The sequence below is a fragment of the Sinocyclocheilus grahami genome, unplaced genomic scaffold (genome assembly GCF_001515645.1).
Source record: "Sinocyclocheilus grahami isolate Dianchi unplaced genomic scaffold, SAMN03320097.WGS_v1.1 scaffold435.1, whole genome shotgun sequence".
NCBI lineage: Eukaryota > Metazoa > Chordata > Actinopteri > Cypriniformes > Cyprinidae > Sinocyclocheilus > Sinocyclocheilus grahami.
In genome coordinates, this window is record NW_015505614.1 from 531,170 (window position 1) to 549,168 (window position 17,999).

The window sequence follows — 17,999 nt, forward strand, 5'->3', positions numbered from 1 at the left end:
AAGTTGCCAGCTACCGCCAGCGATTTTGATGATTTTCACTAAAATTTGATGGCCTCCAGTATATTTTGCTGTATGAATATTTAAATATGCAATACACCAAAATAAAGACCAGAGCCTCTACATTTAAACAAAAAAAATCTATTTTATTCTAGCTTAAAGCATTCTTTTTTTTATCAACACTTGAATATAGGTAAGTTTCATAAAAAATACATAACTTTGAGAAAAAAGGTGAGAAAATAAAATGATCAAAAACTACATCTGGATAATATTCAGTACGATTATCAAAGCATAAATCCAGTAAATCGCTTCCATCAACACCTCCAAAGCTTGCACAGACATATTCCACTTCCTGGATCAACATTTTACTCTGTAACATTATGCAGTTTTTATTTATATGCTGTCTATTGCTGATGATCGCATTATTTTTCATATGCATCTGTTTACATAAGAGATCGCTCGTTTCTCTGTCCTGTTCATGTGTGTTTTTGTTCGGGAGGTTTTGTACTCATTCAGAAGATGTGTAATAGAGCCCCCGAGTGTATAACAGTGAAAACACAAAAAGCCGTAAAAACTCGTCTTTGGCGGGGAAAGAGTTAATGGACAGTAGCTTCTTACTTGTATAGAGGAATGTCTGGTTCTTTTCCCTCCGTCCGCAGGGTTAGACAACACTGCTGCAGCTGCGATTTTGGATCATTCCAGTCCTGGTTCAAGATAAACTCCTGAAACAATCATCAAACAGCAGTACATTGAAAGTTAAACAGTTTTTATATACAAACAAAACGAAAAAACCTGCACACATCAGTTGAGCACTTTGAGGAGGTTTCTTCCATGCCAGTGGATGTATAGACTAAAACCCGGTTTGTGTCTCTCAGGTGTTTATTGCTGATGAAATCCTTTTACATTATGATTTTCATTAGATCATTCCCAATGTCTACAAATTTTCAATGCTTAAGATGTCAGATTCACTTGGAATCCTGTTCAAGCATATTTTTTTTTAAATTCAGCCTGCAGTGCTGTATCAGGTGTGATTTTATATCATTTATATAATTTATGTACTTATGTTGAGGGTGTATAATTCAATCACTTCTCTGAATTCTCACAGAGAAAAAAAAAAGACAATTTCCTTTTTGACAGGAGCCGTCTGCTTTATAACCATATTGTTTTAAATAAGGGGCATTCCAAATTTAAAATAGTTTAATTTCTATTAACTTGACACCGTCTCTTTTAAAAAATGTGCCCACTGCACAAGATGCGAAAAAAAATTATGTCCATTGCATGTACACAAAGATGATTAAAAACAGCCTTGTCAGTATACAAGACCATGTCCTATATAAATGTCACCTCATTCTTTTCAATAAATGTTATTTTTTCATTATGTGCCTCTGACATTGAAAATTGGTCAATTCAAAATCATTGTTACAGTGATTGATAACGTGTAGGCGAATAAATATATGTAAAAATATATCATTTAACCTCTAATTAAGTTTGCCATACCTTGAGTCGTGGGAAGAAGCAAACATTCATAAATGTGTGCACAAACTCCAGGTCTTTATCTATGTAAAGAGCTGCAATGAATGCTGGGGAGGAAAAAAAGAGAGAGAATTTTATAGCAATACAGACAATAAGCATTATGAACTTTAGAATAAATGGATATAAAATGACTGGGAATATTAGGAATAATAATCCTCCAGAACAGAAGATAAATAATCATTTATAAAATAAATTACAAATCCCAGAGCTCTTACAGAATGTTGATTTTATTTAGCTAGTTATAATGAGAAAAAAAAGTGTCCTTTTATATTATATTTCTCAATTTCTGTTATAGTTCAACAAAATCAAACGTCCTTTGCCAGGTAAGTGTGCCATGTCACACTTACATTCCAGTAGATCGGCTAAAGTCTTGGTCCGCAAGGCAACAGGCCGTTTGGTCTTGTCGTTGGTGATGGCAAATTCCTGCATGCCCAATTCCTCTGCAACCTTCGCTTGAGTCCGGTTATTCACCAAGGAACTGCGCAGGAGCTACAAATCACACACAAACACACTTTATACTTCTGGGCTTTATACGGACTGACCAACCAGAAAAGAGGGGGCACAGTGACTGAAAAGGCTGGATTTTTGCACTATAGATAGAGTAGGCTAACCAGGGAATTTGTTGGCACAGGAAACCAAATTAAAAGCTAAAGGTATATTTACACTCAAATGGACTGAGCGGAGCAGAGCAGGCAATTTCAACTCATTCTAATTCTGAGATTGAAGCAGACTAAAGAAAAACAATAAGAGTGTCAGAGAACATTTAAAAGTTGAGAAATGTCAATATTTCAAGTATTTAAAATATTTCACAATAGACATGAACAGACATTTGTGTAGAAATGTCCAGTAAATAGATGAACCCTGTAAAATAACATATCCACTACAGTACACAAACACATTTATAGTCATGGAAAGTAAATGACAACAAATACATTACACGTACATGAGTATGCCTGATCTTCTGGAAAACAAGACACATGAAGACATTCTAGAGGATATTTCTTTACCCATGCTGATTTTATGTTGTCATATTGATGACATTCATACAGAATTATGAGAAAGGGTCAAAAGTCATCATTCATGGTGATCTGAATATACCATCACACACTAAAGAGGTAAAAATGGCTATTAAAGATTACTGTAGCGGACACTATGCATCATTGGGAGTAAAAAAAAAAAACGGAAATAAAACAAACCAATCTTGGGATGAAATGAAGAACAGACGACGGATATACTAACTGTCAAATGTCCTTCATGATGGTCTGGGAAGTGGATGAACAGATATTCAGTGGCCACCAGCTGCATGATAGAATCTCCCAGGAACTCCATCCTCTGGTTGTGGCCTCTGCAAACAGATACAGCGGCTGCATGAAGCACTAGTTATATAGTTAACTAATGATAAGATTACTGTTGTGTAGTTCCTGGCTGTGGAAAAACAGCCTCTGTCTCTGTGGGTTCAACATGTGAACACAGACACTGTTGTATCACAACCTGATGTATCAAATATGATACCCAACAAAAACATATATGCAAATGTTTTGCAATTTTAAAAAACATTGTCAATGTTCAATAAACTGTTCCATTTGTACAAAAAAAAAAAGAAGATTTTACAAAGTCACAGAGGCACTAGAGCACTTACAGGGTGAGGTGGTTGAAGCCCACTGTTCGCAGAGTGAAGGCCCGTGCAAGGAGACGTACGTGAGTGAACAGCACTCCAATGGCATCCTCAAAATTAGTGAGTTTCTGCAGAACTGGAGACGACTCGATCAACTGCCTGTCTGTCAGTGGCTCTTGCACCTAAACAGAGCGTGTGCTTTTATGCATTAAATAATCTCAACTATTATATTACTACACTGAAGCTTACAGCCAGCCTCAGTTAAAAAAAAACACAAATCATTTCAGTGCCATCATTTACTCGCCCTCGAGTAGTTTCAAACCCATAAATCTTCCTTACACAAATTAAAATACTGTAATATTCTCTATTTTTGCCCATCCATTGAAAGTCTCAACATTTTTCCAGCTTAAATTCACAAAGACAAAGATTTTTTTTTCTCATTCAAGTCTTCTGAAGAGATACAATCCCTTTTACGATGAATATATGTACTTTAGGTTTTATTCACATATAAACATTGATTATGGTAAACATGCTTGACGCCCTGGAGAACACACCTCATTGGTTCTCGTGTGTCAAGTTCTTACATTTTTTTATTTTATGATGTTTTTATGTTCTTTTTGAGTCTAGAAAATATTGGTTATGTGGATTTTCAAAGGATGAACAAATATGATGAGAGAATATTAAAAATATTTTATTTGTGTTCTGAAGATGAACTAAAGTTTTATGGGTTTGGAACAACATGAAGTTAAGTAAATGAAGGAATTAAAATTTTTGGGTAAACGGTCTCTTTAAATTCCCCTGCACAATTCAATCAACGCATATTTTAGGAAAAATATATTCAAATAAGAGTGGGCATGGCCATTTAGACCTTGAATGTGCAAGGTTTCCTGATTTAGCCACTTCCAGTTATTTTGGCTGAATAAAAAAAAGATTCCATTATGCTGTTTGACATTGCAAATCATGATCATAATCACGATCATAAATCAGTTTGTAGCAGTTTTACCGGTTACTGAACTTTGTTATTCTTCTAGTTATTCAGCTAGGTGGCTGAAGAAAGTGTATGTATGTGTCTGTCTTACACTTGTGCATGACATTTGAACATTGAAAATCAATTCTGCTCACACCTGTAAAGGATGAGGTGGATAGTTGAGCCAAACTTCCCTCAGATCCTACAAGGCAAAAAGAGAGGAAACAAATTGAATACAACATGACAGCCCATTTGAGAAGAATAAGAGTATATGACAATTCAGACTCAAAATGTTTTTTGTGGGGGAAAGTTTTTGTTATTTTGTGTGATACCAAGGACATTTTTTCAGTTGTTTTAAGCTACAGTCAATTAACTTATTTAATAATGACAGCAACAGAGTCACACTCAGATCATAATAAATTATATTTATGCTCTTTATGCTGTCACTTTACTGTTTCTCTGTTTCCATCATAACCAAACAGAAAAGTTCTGCTGAAAAAACCTGACTGTTCTCTATAATGTATTGCAAATGACAGCAGTATCAGACAAAATAATGATTGAATGGGATTATTTTGACTTCTTATGAAAGTATTTTAACACTTTATAAATGATATTGGAGAAAGTATGGGTAGAAGACCGACTCAAAACACAGAAACTACTTTTGAGGACCAAGTTATTATCATTTATATTTAAATTTTAAAAACAAATTTAAACTTATTTAACCCAGTTAGTTTTAAATGTCAAATCTTTATATTGGAACACAACACTCTTTATCTTACATTACAGTCTAAAAGGCTCACTATAATAAATCTAATTAAAATTAGTTTAGTCCTACAAACATACACATAAATCTCACCTCACTGTTGAACAGCAGTCTCCCAAAGAGTTGCTTTGCTTCCTCTAAACCACCTTCCAGGTAAACGGCCCCTACGGAAAAAAAAACAAACACTTTAAACAAATGTGCTACTATTAAAAAATTGAGAATCAATGCGTTTCTTTTTAAATTAGAAATTATGCATTTATTAAGCAAGGACACTGTATTATTGTAATAATATATTACAAGAATACTGTTTTTGACCTTCCAGTCAAATACATGCAATCTAGGTGGACATAAAAGAATCTTCTTTCAAAAACAAAGTGTAGATCTTCACGTTCTGTGAAAAACGTGGATATTAGTTTGCTCTTAAAATGACCAAAATGTGCTTTAAGTACAAAAAGCCTTAAAAAAAGGACACGAGTTACTAATGATGCACTGACATTTTGGCAACTGAAAAATCGAAGAACAGCAATTTTCAGTTTAAGCCAAAAATTTGCAGAAATTTGGCCCCTCACTAGTAACTACCATTCTTTTTTTGAGGTTTATAGTGCAAAATAATGCTTTATAATATCAAACATGTCAATTACTTTCAGTGACTTCATGGGATATCTTCGCACCTCCGGCTCTGCAGATTTTGTATAAGGCATGATTCAAATCATCAACTCATCAGAAAAGTTGTAAGACTTTTGTTTTTCAGCTTTGTCGTGTTGTTTGTCATGCAGTAACAGGGGCTAACAAGAGGTGATTAACCTCTAGCAACCGGCAATCGGATGGTCGGGAGTGAGGGATAGTTAATACAAAAATGCACACAATGAACAGCGTGTCGAAAGCAAAAGCCGAATCCCGGACATTTTGGGTGATTTAGAAATCCCGGCCGGACATTTTTTTAGTTCCAAAAAGAGGACATGTTTGGGGAAAAGAGGTACGTATGGTCACCCTATAGTTGAAGCAAAGCTACGAACCAATTTCCCTAACACAGTATTTTTTCCCTGCGTAATTGCATGATGCGGAAACAGAAATCAAACCATGGCGACATGGCGTGTGGTATGGACGGAAGCAATGGAGGCTGGTTCTGGGGGTCCCATGTGTTTATTTCACACGTATAGTTTGAGCAGTCAAGACGCAGTTTGATGATCAGACCGTATTGTGTGAGCACATAAATCGTGAGCTTTGGTTTTACATTGCAATTTACTTGTAGAATGAGAGTTGGCCTTTAAAAAACATTGCTGAAATCATACAGTGCATGCCTGGCTTAAGTGAAACACAAGATGTGTAAAGTATTGGATCCCTAGGACCAGAGTTAAGAACCACTATCTAAATGCACCTAGGGCAGTATTTACAACATTCGGTAAATGTGTTCTTACAAAACACAAACTAATTATCTGAAACTTTGCAACATAAAAATCAAAATCAACAATTTGACATCAGTGAGTGGAAATACAGTATATTAAATACAGACAGACAGTATACACGATAAAGCACTAACCTATGAGGGCCTCAAAACAGTTTGCCATGGCATGTCGGAGGTCTGACTCCCTGCACAGGTCAGGGCCATGGGCATATAACATGAACCGATCCAACTCCAATTTCTGGGGATGCAAAAAAATGATAAAGATGAGAAAAAAAACAAAAAAAAAACTACTAACACCCACCAACACAAAACTCTGAAAACACCATGTATGCATGCCAAAAGATATGCCAACACACACTTCAAATCATCAAAACAATGATAATATTTATGCAAAGGTATAAATTCACTTTAAAAAAAAAGATTGTGGCATGTAGGGTTGGGCTATGTCTACCAAATTGGCATCGGACGATGTCTACAGTGAAACATCGTGATGTACGATGAGATGGGGTGGGGTGGGGGGGGGGTGCCCGAAGCGTGAACCCGTATGTAGAAAGGCACAGTGGGGGTGGGGGGTGGGGGGGGGGGGGGGGGGGGGGGGGTGCCCGAAGCGTGAACCCGTAGGTAGAAAGGCACGGAAAACAAATAACGCATTCTACGGAGCCACTAAAGGGACATGGTTAGCCGCTTGCTAGCAGTAGACCGTTACAGTACATGAAAGTTCACTTACCACATACACAGAGTAAGGAGAGATGACTCATAGGACAATGGCAAATGATTTGCAGATACTGAGCACCACTGACAGATATATAATCTTGTAAAATGTGTGGTAAATACTGCTGCTCCGTAGTATAGAGTCCGTGTGATCGCGAATCTCGAAAGTGAAAGGGAAATGAGAGCGCACATTCGAAAGAGGTTTCAATGCCCTGCATATTAGTAGCGGCTCCCTGATGCCCACAATTACCCAACGATAACATTGTGAGAGAAAGTATTGAAATTTTTTTTTTTTATCCTCCCATCTCGTAGGCTATTTATTCCCTTTAGGGGTTTCAGTAGTACACTTAATTTCCTTTCCGAACACGGAATTGGGATGCGGCGGAATGCTGGGGGAATGTTGGGGGGGAGGGGGCGGGGGGGAATCATGATGCCGGCTCAACATCGTGATGTCTGTCAGCCATCGGCGATGGACGATGGCATCGTCTATTGGCCCAACCCTAGTGGCATGTGGGCAATATTGTTTTTATCGTTTTGGGTATCATGTTTGCTGGGTTAAGGCGCAGGACAAAAAAAAGATACAAATGATAAATTAAACTACAAATAATAACAAAAAAATGCTTTTGGAGCTATAATTTACAGTGTGCTGAATTTTTGGATTATCTCTAATATCTAGTAAACATTTACCTTAGCAAGCATAGCAAGATGCTGATTCTGAACAATTGCAGTGCGATATGTGGCGAGTCCTCCCTCCTCCAGGTTTGGGAACAGGTAATAGAGATGCACACTAAAAAACAAAGACAAACATATGACTATAACAGGCGAGTACAACAAAAGCTTCAAAAGCTAAACTCAGTGAGGCATGCTCTATGTAATGACAGATTTACAGCACTGTTGAAAATTAAGAGGTCTCACCTGGTCAGGAACTCAACAACTGCATCACCAAGAAACTCCAAGCGCTCATTATGATTGATTCTGTTAAAAGGACAGGGATTACACCCTTTAGTTGTTATATTTCAACTGCCTTTTAAAAATTTTTAAATTCATAAATGATCACCAACACAAGAAACAAATGACTTGACTAAAATAAAATAATACAATAAAATACACAAACCTGGAGGGTGATGGATCATCCTGGCCCAATCTTGACATAATATTAATCAAGGTGTTAATTCCTAGGGAAAAAAAGGGCAAAACCATTATTAGAGTAGGGCTACTTCTTCAAAAAAAGCTCTCAAACACATGTACAGAGAGCTTTGCTAACCCTTTTTCCTCATGTACATATGATGCACTTTCCGGTCTCCATATTTGGGCTGGCGTATGCCACAATTTGACAGAGAGTTGCGAGCATGGTCAGGATTCATCCCAAAATTAAGATGATGACTGGGGTGAGTCATTGCCAACTGGGAAAGAAAGAAAAGCAAAAGAAAAGCAAAGTGAGAGTTATAATGCATAACGTGAAACCAAACATCAACAGCCACTGAACACCGTATAGTGACCTTTTATGACCATTAAATACCTACAGCTACATGCTAAAATATAACACACATACTTGTAGCTATGCAGGACTGAACACCCAACAACAAGCATAACTGAAATCTGTTCTGTAAGAACAGAGATTTACACTGCTTTCTTAGACTTTTGTTGAAAATTGTGTTCATTTAAATACGTCACTGAAGCAACATTATCCAGCCGACTAACAAAGATAAGAACCAGTAGATTCAACCAGTAATATTTTGCATCGTATGCCATAATTTTTCATTTCTGGATGTGTGGAACTGTTGTGGAGTTACATTATAGTGGGTTCATTTCCAGCTGTAATCCCAAATTATATACTTAAGGCTTCAATTCCAAAAATCTTGCTTTGATAGTCCTTTACCTGCTTCTTTGCAAATTCCAAGTGGACTTTAATGCATCTTAACTAAGGAAAGACTTCCATCTGGCCTCTCTGCCATAAAGTTCAGATCAGTGGAGCGCTTCTGGAGCCAACATAATCGGAGTAAACAAATTTAAACCGGTTGTGGAGTTATACACTATGGTTACATTATAGCTATTTAGTTTTTAATTTCCAGCTGTTTAGTTCAAATTTAGTTCATTTTTCTTAAAAAAAACAAAAAAACAACAACATGACAAATGTTTTATATTCAGCATTATAAATAAATAATTTTTCTGGCACATATCAATGAAAATAAAATTTGTTTTTTTCTTTGGTGGAGCCAGAGAAAATACTGGCAGAGCAAGGAAAAACCTGAACTACTAAATTCTTCTTCTGCAGCCCTGGTAACATGTGCTGCAATTTTTCAGAATGAAAAACAACCCTACACTGAAAAGTCTTTACACTTTCTCTTACCTGCAGCAAGCATCGTTCCTTGAACATGTAACCGATCAGCTTGTCTAAATGCATCAGGCACTGGTGGTAGCGGATGTGGTGAGTGAGAACCGGCAGCATCATGGCGTGCTGCAAAAATAAGGCATCTGACTCAAATGTTTGCCCCAAAACCTGCCTAAGATTCAATGAATGACCTTTAAAATGCCTTTTTTTTTCATGTTTTTACATGGTCCATCAGACATAAAACAAAAAAAGCACAATGATTATTATAATTGTATAATCTTAAATCAATTTATAAACAGCCTTATAGGTTACATTACATGTTTAACACAGAATTAACACTATTCTCTGCTATTGTCTAATTTGTTTGTTAACTAATAATTGTTTACAGTCATAATAGAGAAAAAAGTCTTCAATAAAATAGACAAACATTTGGTAACACAGAAACTGCACATCCATAAATGTAATGCAGCAGATCATTATTTTTTGTGCTTTCTAAATGTGCACTTCATGTTCTCAGGCATTTACGATACTGTACATATAACATACATCTTCATTTTGTTTAATTTCTCTAAACACATGTTCTGAAGTGAATGTGTGTATATGTGTACCTGGCAAACATCAGAGCGGATACCAGTCTTCCAGAAACCCTGACTGCTGAGCTCCACTGTGACCTCCCTTCTCATCGTATTCTTCTGCCTGATCTTCTGCAGAGCTTCCTGTAAATCAGTTTTTGGACACAGTATTTACACCATTATGACAATGAACCTACACTTCCTCAAACCACAATGTACTGTATTAAAACGTCTTGCCACTCTTCAAACTGTTCATTCGGTTAATGCACTTTTGTTTTTATGAAAAAGAACTTCATGCTACCCTTCCATAATGATCATATTTATTATTTTAAGGTGTCTTTATCACATTAGCTATTTCTATGTACATAAATCATGTGTGGAGACACTTACCTCTCTTTGCGTTAACTTCTGTTTGTCAATTTGTTTAACCTTCGGGCTGTTGGCCAGCAAGTGCCGCAATTTCACATAACTCTTCCACAACTTTTGATACCTGCAATGAAAGCAGTAAACTGCAGTGTTTCACCTTTTCAGTAATATACTATTAATACAATCATTATTAGCAATAACTCACTGTGTGTGCTCAATCAGACTTACTGCGGGTCTCCAGCGTAGCTAAGCTGTGCAGGTCGTATCCCAAAATGCACTATGATGGGGAAAGTGATGACACTGGAATTGAACTGCTCACGATCTAACTGGTCAATCCTCACAGAGCTGGGTTTCTGTGTGAATACAGGCACATTCACAAGCACACATTTAAAGTGCAAATTTGTTTTCATGACATGACCTTGGACTTTAACTTAGTGTGGATGCACAATCATGCAAAAGCTTTTGGCTACTGATGTCAGTGCAGAAAGACTCTATTCACATACTAAATGTATCTGTCACTATTATTTATTTATTGTACAGTATTTTCTCACATTAAAAAAGGCTCCTCATCTTCCTCGGTGTCATTCACAGGCACTTGAACATTCAGTCTGCTCACCTGACATCATGCCATTGTTTGTGAGAATGTGTTTTACCAAGCCAGGGTTGGTGACAATCATGCCCTTGCACTCCTCAGCGTATTTCTGCCACTCCAGCTCCTCCCACTGAAGCATGTTGGCGATCTCCTCTTCAGGAACTAGAGCCGGGCTGCTGCGCAGCAGATACAGCAGCACCTGGTGCATGGACAGCACCTCCTTTCCTCCATCTGACACACATGAGCAGACACCACAACATCAATCATAGTGATGAAGCATTCTCTCTACTGTATAAATTAACTATTCTCTAATATATTGGCGAGTCATCTGTCAAATTTACGTTTAAAATACGGCTCAAACTTTTTTTTTTCCCCCAATAATTTTTTTTGTTCATGAGTGAAATGGACAGAAGGGTATTTAAAACTCACCTGGGAGGCACCGAACGAACCGTGGCATAAAATGAAACCTCTGACAACCTGACTGGCCGTTTTCATCAGGACCTGTGTGACAGCAAATCTATATTACTATGGCTTATAAGCTTATGGTGTGCTTGTGTAGAGTTAAATGTGCGTGTGCATGTTACCTGTGAGATTCCAATCATATAACTCCAAGATGTCTTTAAAGAGGTACGAGGAAAACAGTTCCAGGCCTTTAACGCAGTAGTTCTGGTCAAACACAACAGATTACAATAGCTGAGCATTTATGGGTCATGTCACTTGTGTTAGAAACAACCAATATGTCTGAAATAGCATTAAAAATGTCAATAAAAAAAAGAAACAAAACTAAAATGAAAATCAGTTTCATTAATAAATTAAGTCAAAGCGTCAAGATATGTTTGTCTCATTATGAGAATTTTAATTGTATATATTAATCGTATGCAATTAAGTATGTGCATAAAAATGTTATTCACAGTAACTAACATTTACAGAAGATGATTACAGTGAACTGAAGAAAATGTGGACAGTGAAATCTGATAATGTGGGGTGATACATACCTCAGGTGCCATCTCTTCTATAAAGTGGATGGTGTAATCGATGTTGAAGCGAATAACCCGACACAAAGGGATCTAAAGGGGGTGGGAACAGTTAGTCTGGGTGGGAGATATGTGGGACATTTGCAATGGTTTAAAACCAGAAATTATGTCTGATAAAAAATTGCTCATCTTCTAAAAGTGACATTTATTTTCTGCAATTAGAACTTTATGCTCAAAACAACACTTGAATGTACTTGTTAAAATAGTCCATGTGACATCAGTGGTTCAACCTTAATTTTATGAAGCTACAACAAAAAGTAACTTGTAGCTTCATAAAATTATGGTTAAACCACTGATGTCTGCACAGAAGAAAACAAGTCATATAGGTTTGAAACAACAGAGGTTAGTGAATGACAAATTGAACATTAAGCATAACCTTATTTAACAATAACATAACCTTAACTAAAAGATTGAACTTGGATTGAAACCACAATCCCATAAAAGCACCAATGGGAATGGAAATTTTTGCGGATGATCTACTGACGATGCACAAATTAAAGAACACAGACAACTCATTTCCATAATGACCAACTCAGCCCAAATTAGCAACTATAGTAGCTATATAGAGGGCAAAATGGGCAAAGACATGCTTTTTTGGGAGTTAAATAATGGCACAAATACTAGTAAATTGACTAACGCAAAACTTAGTAAATGACGTTGCATGTTTTATTTTAATACTTTCCTCCCATAAATGTTGCGTTTGAAAGGGAAAATCCTACAAAAGCATATGCGATAAGGCCAGTCAGCATATCTTTAGTTTATCCTGGCAGTGTTTGCACTGAGACAAGTTGTTAGTAAATCTGAGCCCAAAAGTATAAATTGTTCTTTTAGCTGTTGAACTACGGTTATAAGCAGATAGACGTCTGGTTATGTGCTGCTGATATAATTCCTATGAGTGGAGTTTATTTTACGAACAGTTACACAATTTCTTGTCTGCTGTTCTTTTGTGCAGGTTAAAACAGACAAGTTTAGATGATTTAGATAGTTTTTTTATTGTTGTTTATTCACAAAAACTAAGGACCATATAATAATCGAGTTATTAGGTCTGACTGCAACCATGCAGAAATCACATGCTTACATTAGTAAGTGGTGTGTGAGAAAAGCAGGAAAAGCCCTCAAACAGGTACTCATGATCGTCATACTCGATAACCGTGGGTCTATCTGTCTGAGAGGGAGAGAACCAATTATATTCACAGGCAGAAACAATATAAGAACAGAACAGGAAAAAATGAAAATGGCATAGAAACCTACTAGGAAGTTGGTGGGTGGTGACACAGTTATTCTGTAGTGGAACAGTTTGCCAGAATTGTTACTCATCGGCCGGCATGATTTCACTGGCTATAAGAGAAAGAAAAGTTGCTGACCAATCCAATCAGTCTGACAACCCAGACAAATGACTGACCTTTATAACAATCAAAATCACTGCAATGGAAATGCTGGGTTTAAATAACACTAAACAACAAAAGCATAAACACAACATTTTACTCTCAGAATAAAACTGAATTCCTAGGAATCCACAATTATAATAACGCTGATATACTGTAGCTTCTATGTTGATTAGTACAATTTGAAAATAGTAATTTTGTGTGGGGCAACCACATATCTAAATCAAACTAAAAATAGTTTCTGAATTATACAGCAATAAAAATCAACAGACAACAAAATTAGACTATGTCCATGTTTTTCTGTACATGTGGCCATTTTATATAAACACATGTTCTTGGCCAAAGATCCTACGTGTATGTTATTCATATCCTCATTGGTTAAGAGGATGAAACTCCCCTCGACATATGCCTATATAATATCTGTATTTCTATGAATAAATTGAAGTATTGAGGATACATTTGACTGTGTGTTTTCTTACTTCCCGGCCGTATTTACACTTTAAGGAGACTGAGAAAAGTTCACGGTGGCAAAGAGAATTTACAAAGGGACCAAATTGTTATTCTTTATTAACAACTGCATAAACGCATTTCATTACACCAAATACACAAAATAAATGTTCTTTTTAGCAGCATCATATGACCCCTTTGACAAAAAACTAATTAGCAAAAATTCTGTGAAATATCCTACAAATAAACTGACAGACAAAAGGCCTTTTAGGCCAAATTCGACACAATGCACAAAAACAAATATCACAGATGAGTGGTCCATTCACACCGTGAATGCATTTTCAGTAGGCGCAACAGCTTGGCTAAAAAAAATACGTATAAACCTCTTATAGCAGCCTATTAACCTCACTCTCTTTTTGGTTTAAGTGGGAGAACAAAAAGAGAACAGTGTCCACTTTTAACAGTTTTCTGATGTGGGTCCGGTGCTAGTCCCAGGCACATTGGTTCAACTCTGGCCCTAAAAATGTGCTGGTCTCAAATAGATCTGTGAAGCGTATCTTAAGGTATATTTTACCTGTAATTTGAAAATACTGCATCGAGGATATAAAATTCCACGAACCGTCCACCCCTAAAGTTAAGCTTAGATGTGTCAAACAGTGGAGTGCCACTGTCCTGCAGTGTGTAGTTCCAACCAGACTAAAACCCCTGCCTGGAAGTTTCTAGTAATCATAAAGACCTTGATTAGCTGGTTCAGGTTTGTTTATTTAGAGTTGAAGCTAAACTTTGCAAGACAGTGGCCCTCCAGGAACTGAATTTGACACCCCTGACTCAAACCCACAGTCCACTATCTTTCTTTGGCACCTGCGCTATTGCACCACGCTATCCACTCCTTAAAGGCTCAATTACCCGCAGTTGAATCATACTGTAATCTAGACTCCTTTCATCACCAGTCCAGTCAGACAAACCCACTTCAGAGTCCCTGGTCCTCACATCTCCCATCTAAAGAACAGCAAATGTTGTGTTGTGTCAGACTGGTCCTGGTCCTTTGTTGATGCAAAAAAGCTCTAGATGTCTTCTTGGTGATTAGGTACAAGATGGCTCAGGGCAGAGCAGGTGGGAGAACTTTGAATTCTGGGGAACTAAAATCCAGAAAAAAAACATCCTACACAGACCCCTAATGACCGACATCTTGGTCCATTCTATTCAGTGATTGTTGACCAGTTAAATTGAGTTAATCTTTGAAAAAATGCATACTGAGATTCCCAGATTTACTTCCATTGCTCCAAATCTGGTGTCCTGTGTGAATGTCCCCTAATGCAGCACTTGGCTCACAAAACACTTGTCAATGTAGAGTTTGAGTTCAACTGGAGCACCACATGTGCGAATATTTACTATCAACACCTCACTATATAGGCCCATCAGAGACTTGCAATCATTTAGCCCATTCATGCAAAAATTTCGATACTTATTAAGGGTTTAATAAACTGTATCATCCCAGAAAATTCCTGATTTTTAAAACTCAACACAGGCTTCCAAAGCTTCTCTCCTTCTGTTTGTGCTTTTTATATTTTACAGAATAAATCGTTTTCCACTAGTTGTCTCAATTCCAAATTCCAGACACTTTTAAATTTCAAATGTTTGCATATAACGGTGTATAAGCAAATACAAATCTAAATATAGCTGCAAGCAGCGATGGCGGGCCCAAGCCATCAGCGCAAACGCCACCCTGGTGGCATCAGGAGAACGGTGCACAGCGGTCACATGCATTTACAGTAACCCGCTGGCAGTCTGGTTTGAAGGGATAAAGCAATGAAAGGGTTCATCCAAACCATCAAGACTGTGAAACACACTGCTTACTGTTCTATTATATCAAAGGTAGAAATTCAGGAATTTCAGAATTTAAATGATCAAATTTGGTCTGGAGAAACAGGATTTTTATAGGTTTTTACAAGTTAGACACTATTATGATATGAAAATCAGAAGAGTAACAAATGATTATTCCCCTTTGATAAATATGTTCATTAAAGTGTATAATACAAATACTTGTGAAAAATGATTAATATCTGGTTTATATACCTGCATTCAAGATATTAAAGGCCATTCTACGGAGTATATTAAAGAAAAGTGGGAAAAGGAAATTTGTATCCCAACTGAACACCATTCAAGATATTCAAAATCCGTTCGCAATTTAGTATCTTCAGTATCTTGGCATCATGTAGACAAAGGCCGTTTCTCAATACCAAGTAAGCAAAGTTCAGACTTGCGTCCTCGGTAGTTCGGACTTAGCAAGTTCGACTCGGGAGTGCGAACTCCCGAGGACAGGGGGACACAAGTCCGGTAATTCTGCAAATGGAACAGCAGCGTACTTGATAACGTCAGTCAGCTCGCCTTGGCTAATCCGGTTATCTACACTGTATGCATTTACAATATGAAGAAATATGATATCAAACACCACTGCCTCTTTTTGTTTTCATTTAAACGTATTATTATTTGCAAAAATGTAGGAACGTACATACATTACAGTGAAACAAAATATTATATCAAACAGCATTGCCTCTTTTCGGTTTCATTTAAAATATTAATACCCTCAAAAATGTGGTTCATGCATTACAATAAAATGAAATGATATCAAACACCACTGCCTTTTCGTTTTCTTCAAAATATAAAACACAACCCTCTTTTCGTTTTCATTTTAAAAATATAAAACATTAATATGTGGTTTAGGTAATATGTGCACATATACTCAGATTATCTTCACTGTATTCATCACAAAATGAAATATGACAAGCACAACTCTGCCTTTTTTGTTAAACGTCAGTTTTAATGGACAATAATAGCCATTATAAAAGTATAAGTATAAAGTATAAGAGACTTATGTAATAGGAAATAAAGACAAAAGCAAACAATTCAGTCAAATGTATGCAACAAAGTCAGCGCTGTATTACGATTAATAAATAAATAATTTATGAAACATAACTTTGTGCTCAGCCAAAACAAAATTACCTGCAAGAAATAATAGATTAATGAGACCAAAGATTACCTGTTAGATATAGGCTACTGGCTACCCAAAATTAATTTGACCTCATGTTTAACCACTACAGAGACATCAGAGCCAGCTAGTGATGTTACGTTCTGTGCTAAGGCTTCGGAGCGTGTGTCGAGAAATCCCGGCAGCTTTCAGTGAAGCGCATATCGAGGCTTGTATCGCTTTAGAGCAATGACGTCATTGATGACGTCCGAAGCCTCGCTTGGCCAGACTGGTTAAGGAAGCGGTTAGAATCTTGTAAATTCATGGTCCTCTGCCCTGTTAAACTCAGTTTTAGACTAATAATATTGGCCCTCCTGCCTATTATTTCAAGCCAATACGTTTATTACACAGTTATGTTATATTATGTTATACAATCATTATATACCACTAGAAAATACACATTATATTCATAAACCGATTAGTCTATGTGGATTTCTAAGCCTTAACTGACACAAAATACAGTGCATCACAGACCACATCAGGTCATCTGTAATGTATCTGCTTGTTTTACACTCTTTGGCCACCAGGTGGTATTGTGAGCAAATGAAGCCTCGAGAAATGAACCCTTTTGTGAACCACTTGGCTGAAAAGCTTCAATGCTTCATGAGGCTTCGTTTCGCCATCACTAGCGGCAGCGGCAAGTGTCAGAAGGACTAGCCGAGGATAGGCTGCTCTTGTCGGGAAAAATGAGCACTGAGCGCCCGCTGATCGCGTGGATATCACGTCTCCGAAATCGGTGAAGCAAATTTTCAAATAGGCGATATTTTTATAAATAAACCAAAGATTTGAGGTTTAAACAACTACATTCTCACCTGAAATACTCTTAGAACTGCATTTCATGACACAATAACATTAATATTTTGAAAATTAAGCTGGTTTTCCCCTCCACCATTAACGCTGGCTGATTGGTGCAAAATGCATTCTGGGATACCTGGCTGCCTACAAGTTACCTCTGGATGCATCCTTGATAAAAGGGGCGGAGCAAGAACACATCCGGGGATTTGAACTGTACTTGGCTAGATGTGAACTTTAAATTGAAACTGCCTGATTTTTCCAAAAATCCACATTCAAAGCAAAATAGCTGACTTCCTGTTGGTCGTAGCTGATGAGTGTTAATTATAAAGTTGTCCGGCTTGATGAGAACATTATATGTACCTAGATTGGTGCCTGTAGCTAAAACTAAACTCCCAACTTTTGACAAAAGGTGGCGCTATAGAGCGCCTCCTCCACGCCCATTTATGAGCTTTTGCTA

The 17,999-nt window shown here is 37.1% G+C and overlaps 1 protein-coding gene across 1 annotated transcript in view; it reads right to left on the bottom strand.

Moving 5' to 3' along the window:
* Window positions 1-17,999, bottom strand: part of LOC107551828 (ribonuclease 3) — a 28,922-nt gene that overhangs the window by 5,254 nt on the left and 5,669 nt on the right. The window contains exons 4-25 of the mRNA XM_016233579.1: window positions 13,139-13,225; window positions 12,966-13,052; window positions 11,849-11,920; window positions 11,438-11,519; window positions 11,283-11,354; window positions 10,915-11,084; window positions 10,490-10,614; window positions 10,286-10,385; window positions 9,932-10,039; window positions 9,342-9,449; window positions 8,256-8,394; window positions 8,106-8,166; window positions 7,907-7,966; window positions 7,679-7,778; window positions 6,416-6,518; window positions 4,969-5,039; window positions 4,270-4,314; window positions 3,170-3,327; window positions 2,770-2,875; window positions 1,878-2,019; window positions 1,495-1,577; window positions 616-719 (exon numbers count right to left, since the gene is read on the bottom strand). Coding sequence (XP_016089065.1) covers window positions 616-719; window positions 1,495-1,577; window positions 1,878-2,019; window positions 2,770-2,875; window positions 3,170-3,327; window positions 4,270-4,314; window positions 4,969-5,039; window positions 6,416-6,518; window positions 7,679-7,778; window positions 7,907-7,966; window positions 8,106-8,166; window positions 8,256-8,394; window positions 9,342-9,449; window positions 9,932-10,039; window positions 10,286-10,385; window positions 10,490-10,614; window positions 10,915-11,084; window positions 11,283-11,354; window positions 11,438-11,519; window positions 11,849-11,920; window positions 12,966-13,052; window positions 13,139-13,225 — 2,183 coding nt within the window. The remainder of the gene's footprint in view (window positions 1-615; window positions 720-1,494; window positions 1,578-1,877; window positions 2,020-2,769; window positions 2,876-3,169; window positions 3,328-4,269; window positions 4,315-4,968; window positions 5,040-6,415; window positions 6,519-7,678; window positions 7,779-7,906; window positions 7,967-8,105; window positions 8,167-8,255; window positions 8,395-9,341; window positions 9,450-9,931; window positions 10,040-10,285; window positions 10,386-10,489; window positions 10,615-10,914; window positions 11,085-11,282; window positions 11,355-11,437; window positions 11,520-11,848; window positions 11,921-12,965; window positions 13,053-13,138; window positions 13,226-17,999) is intronic.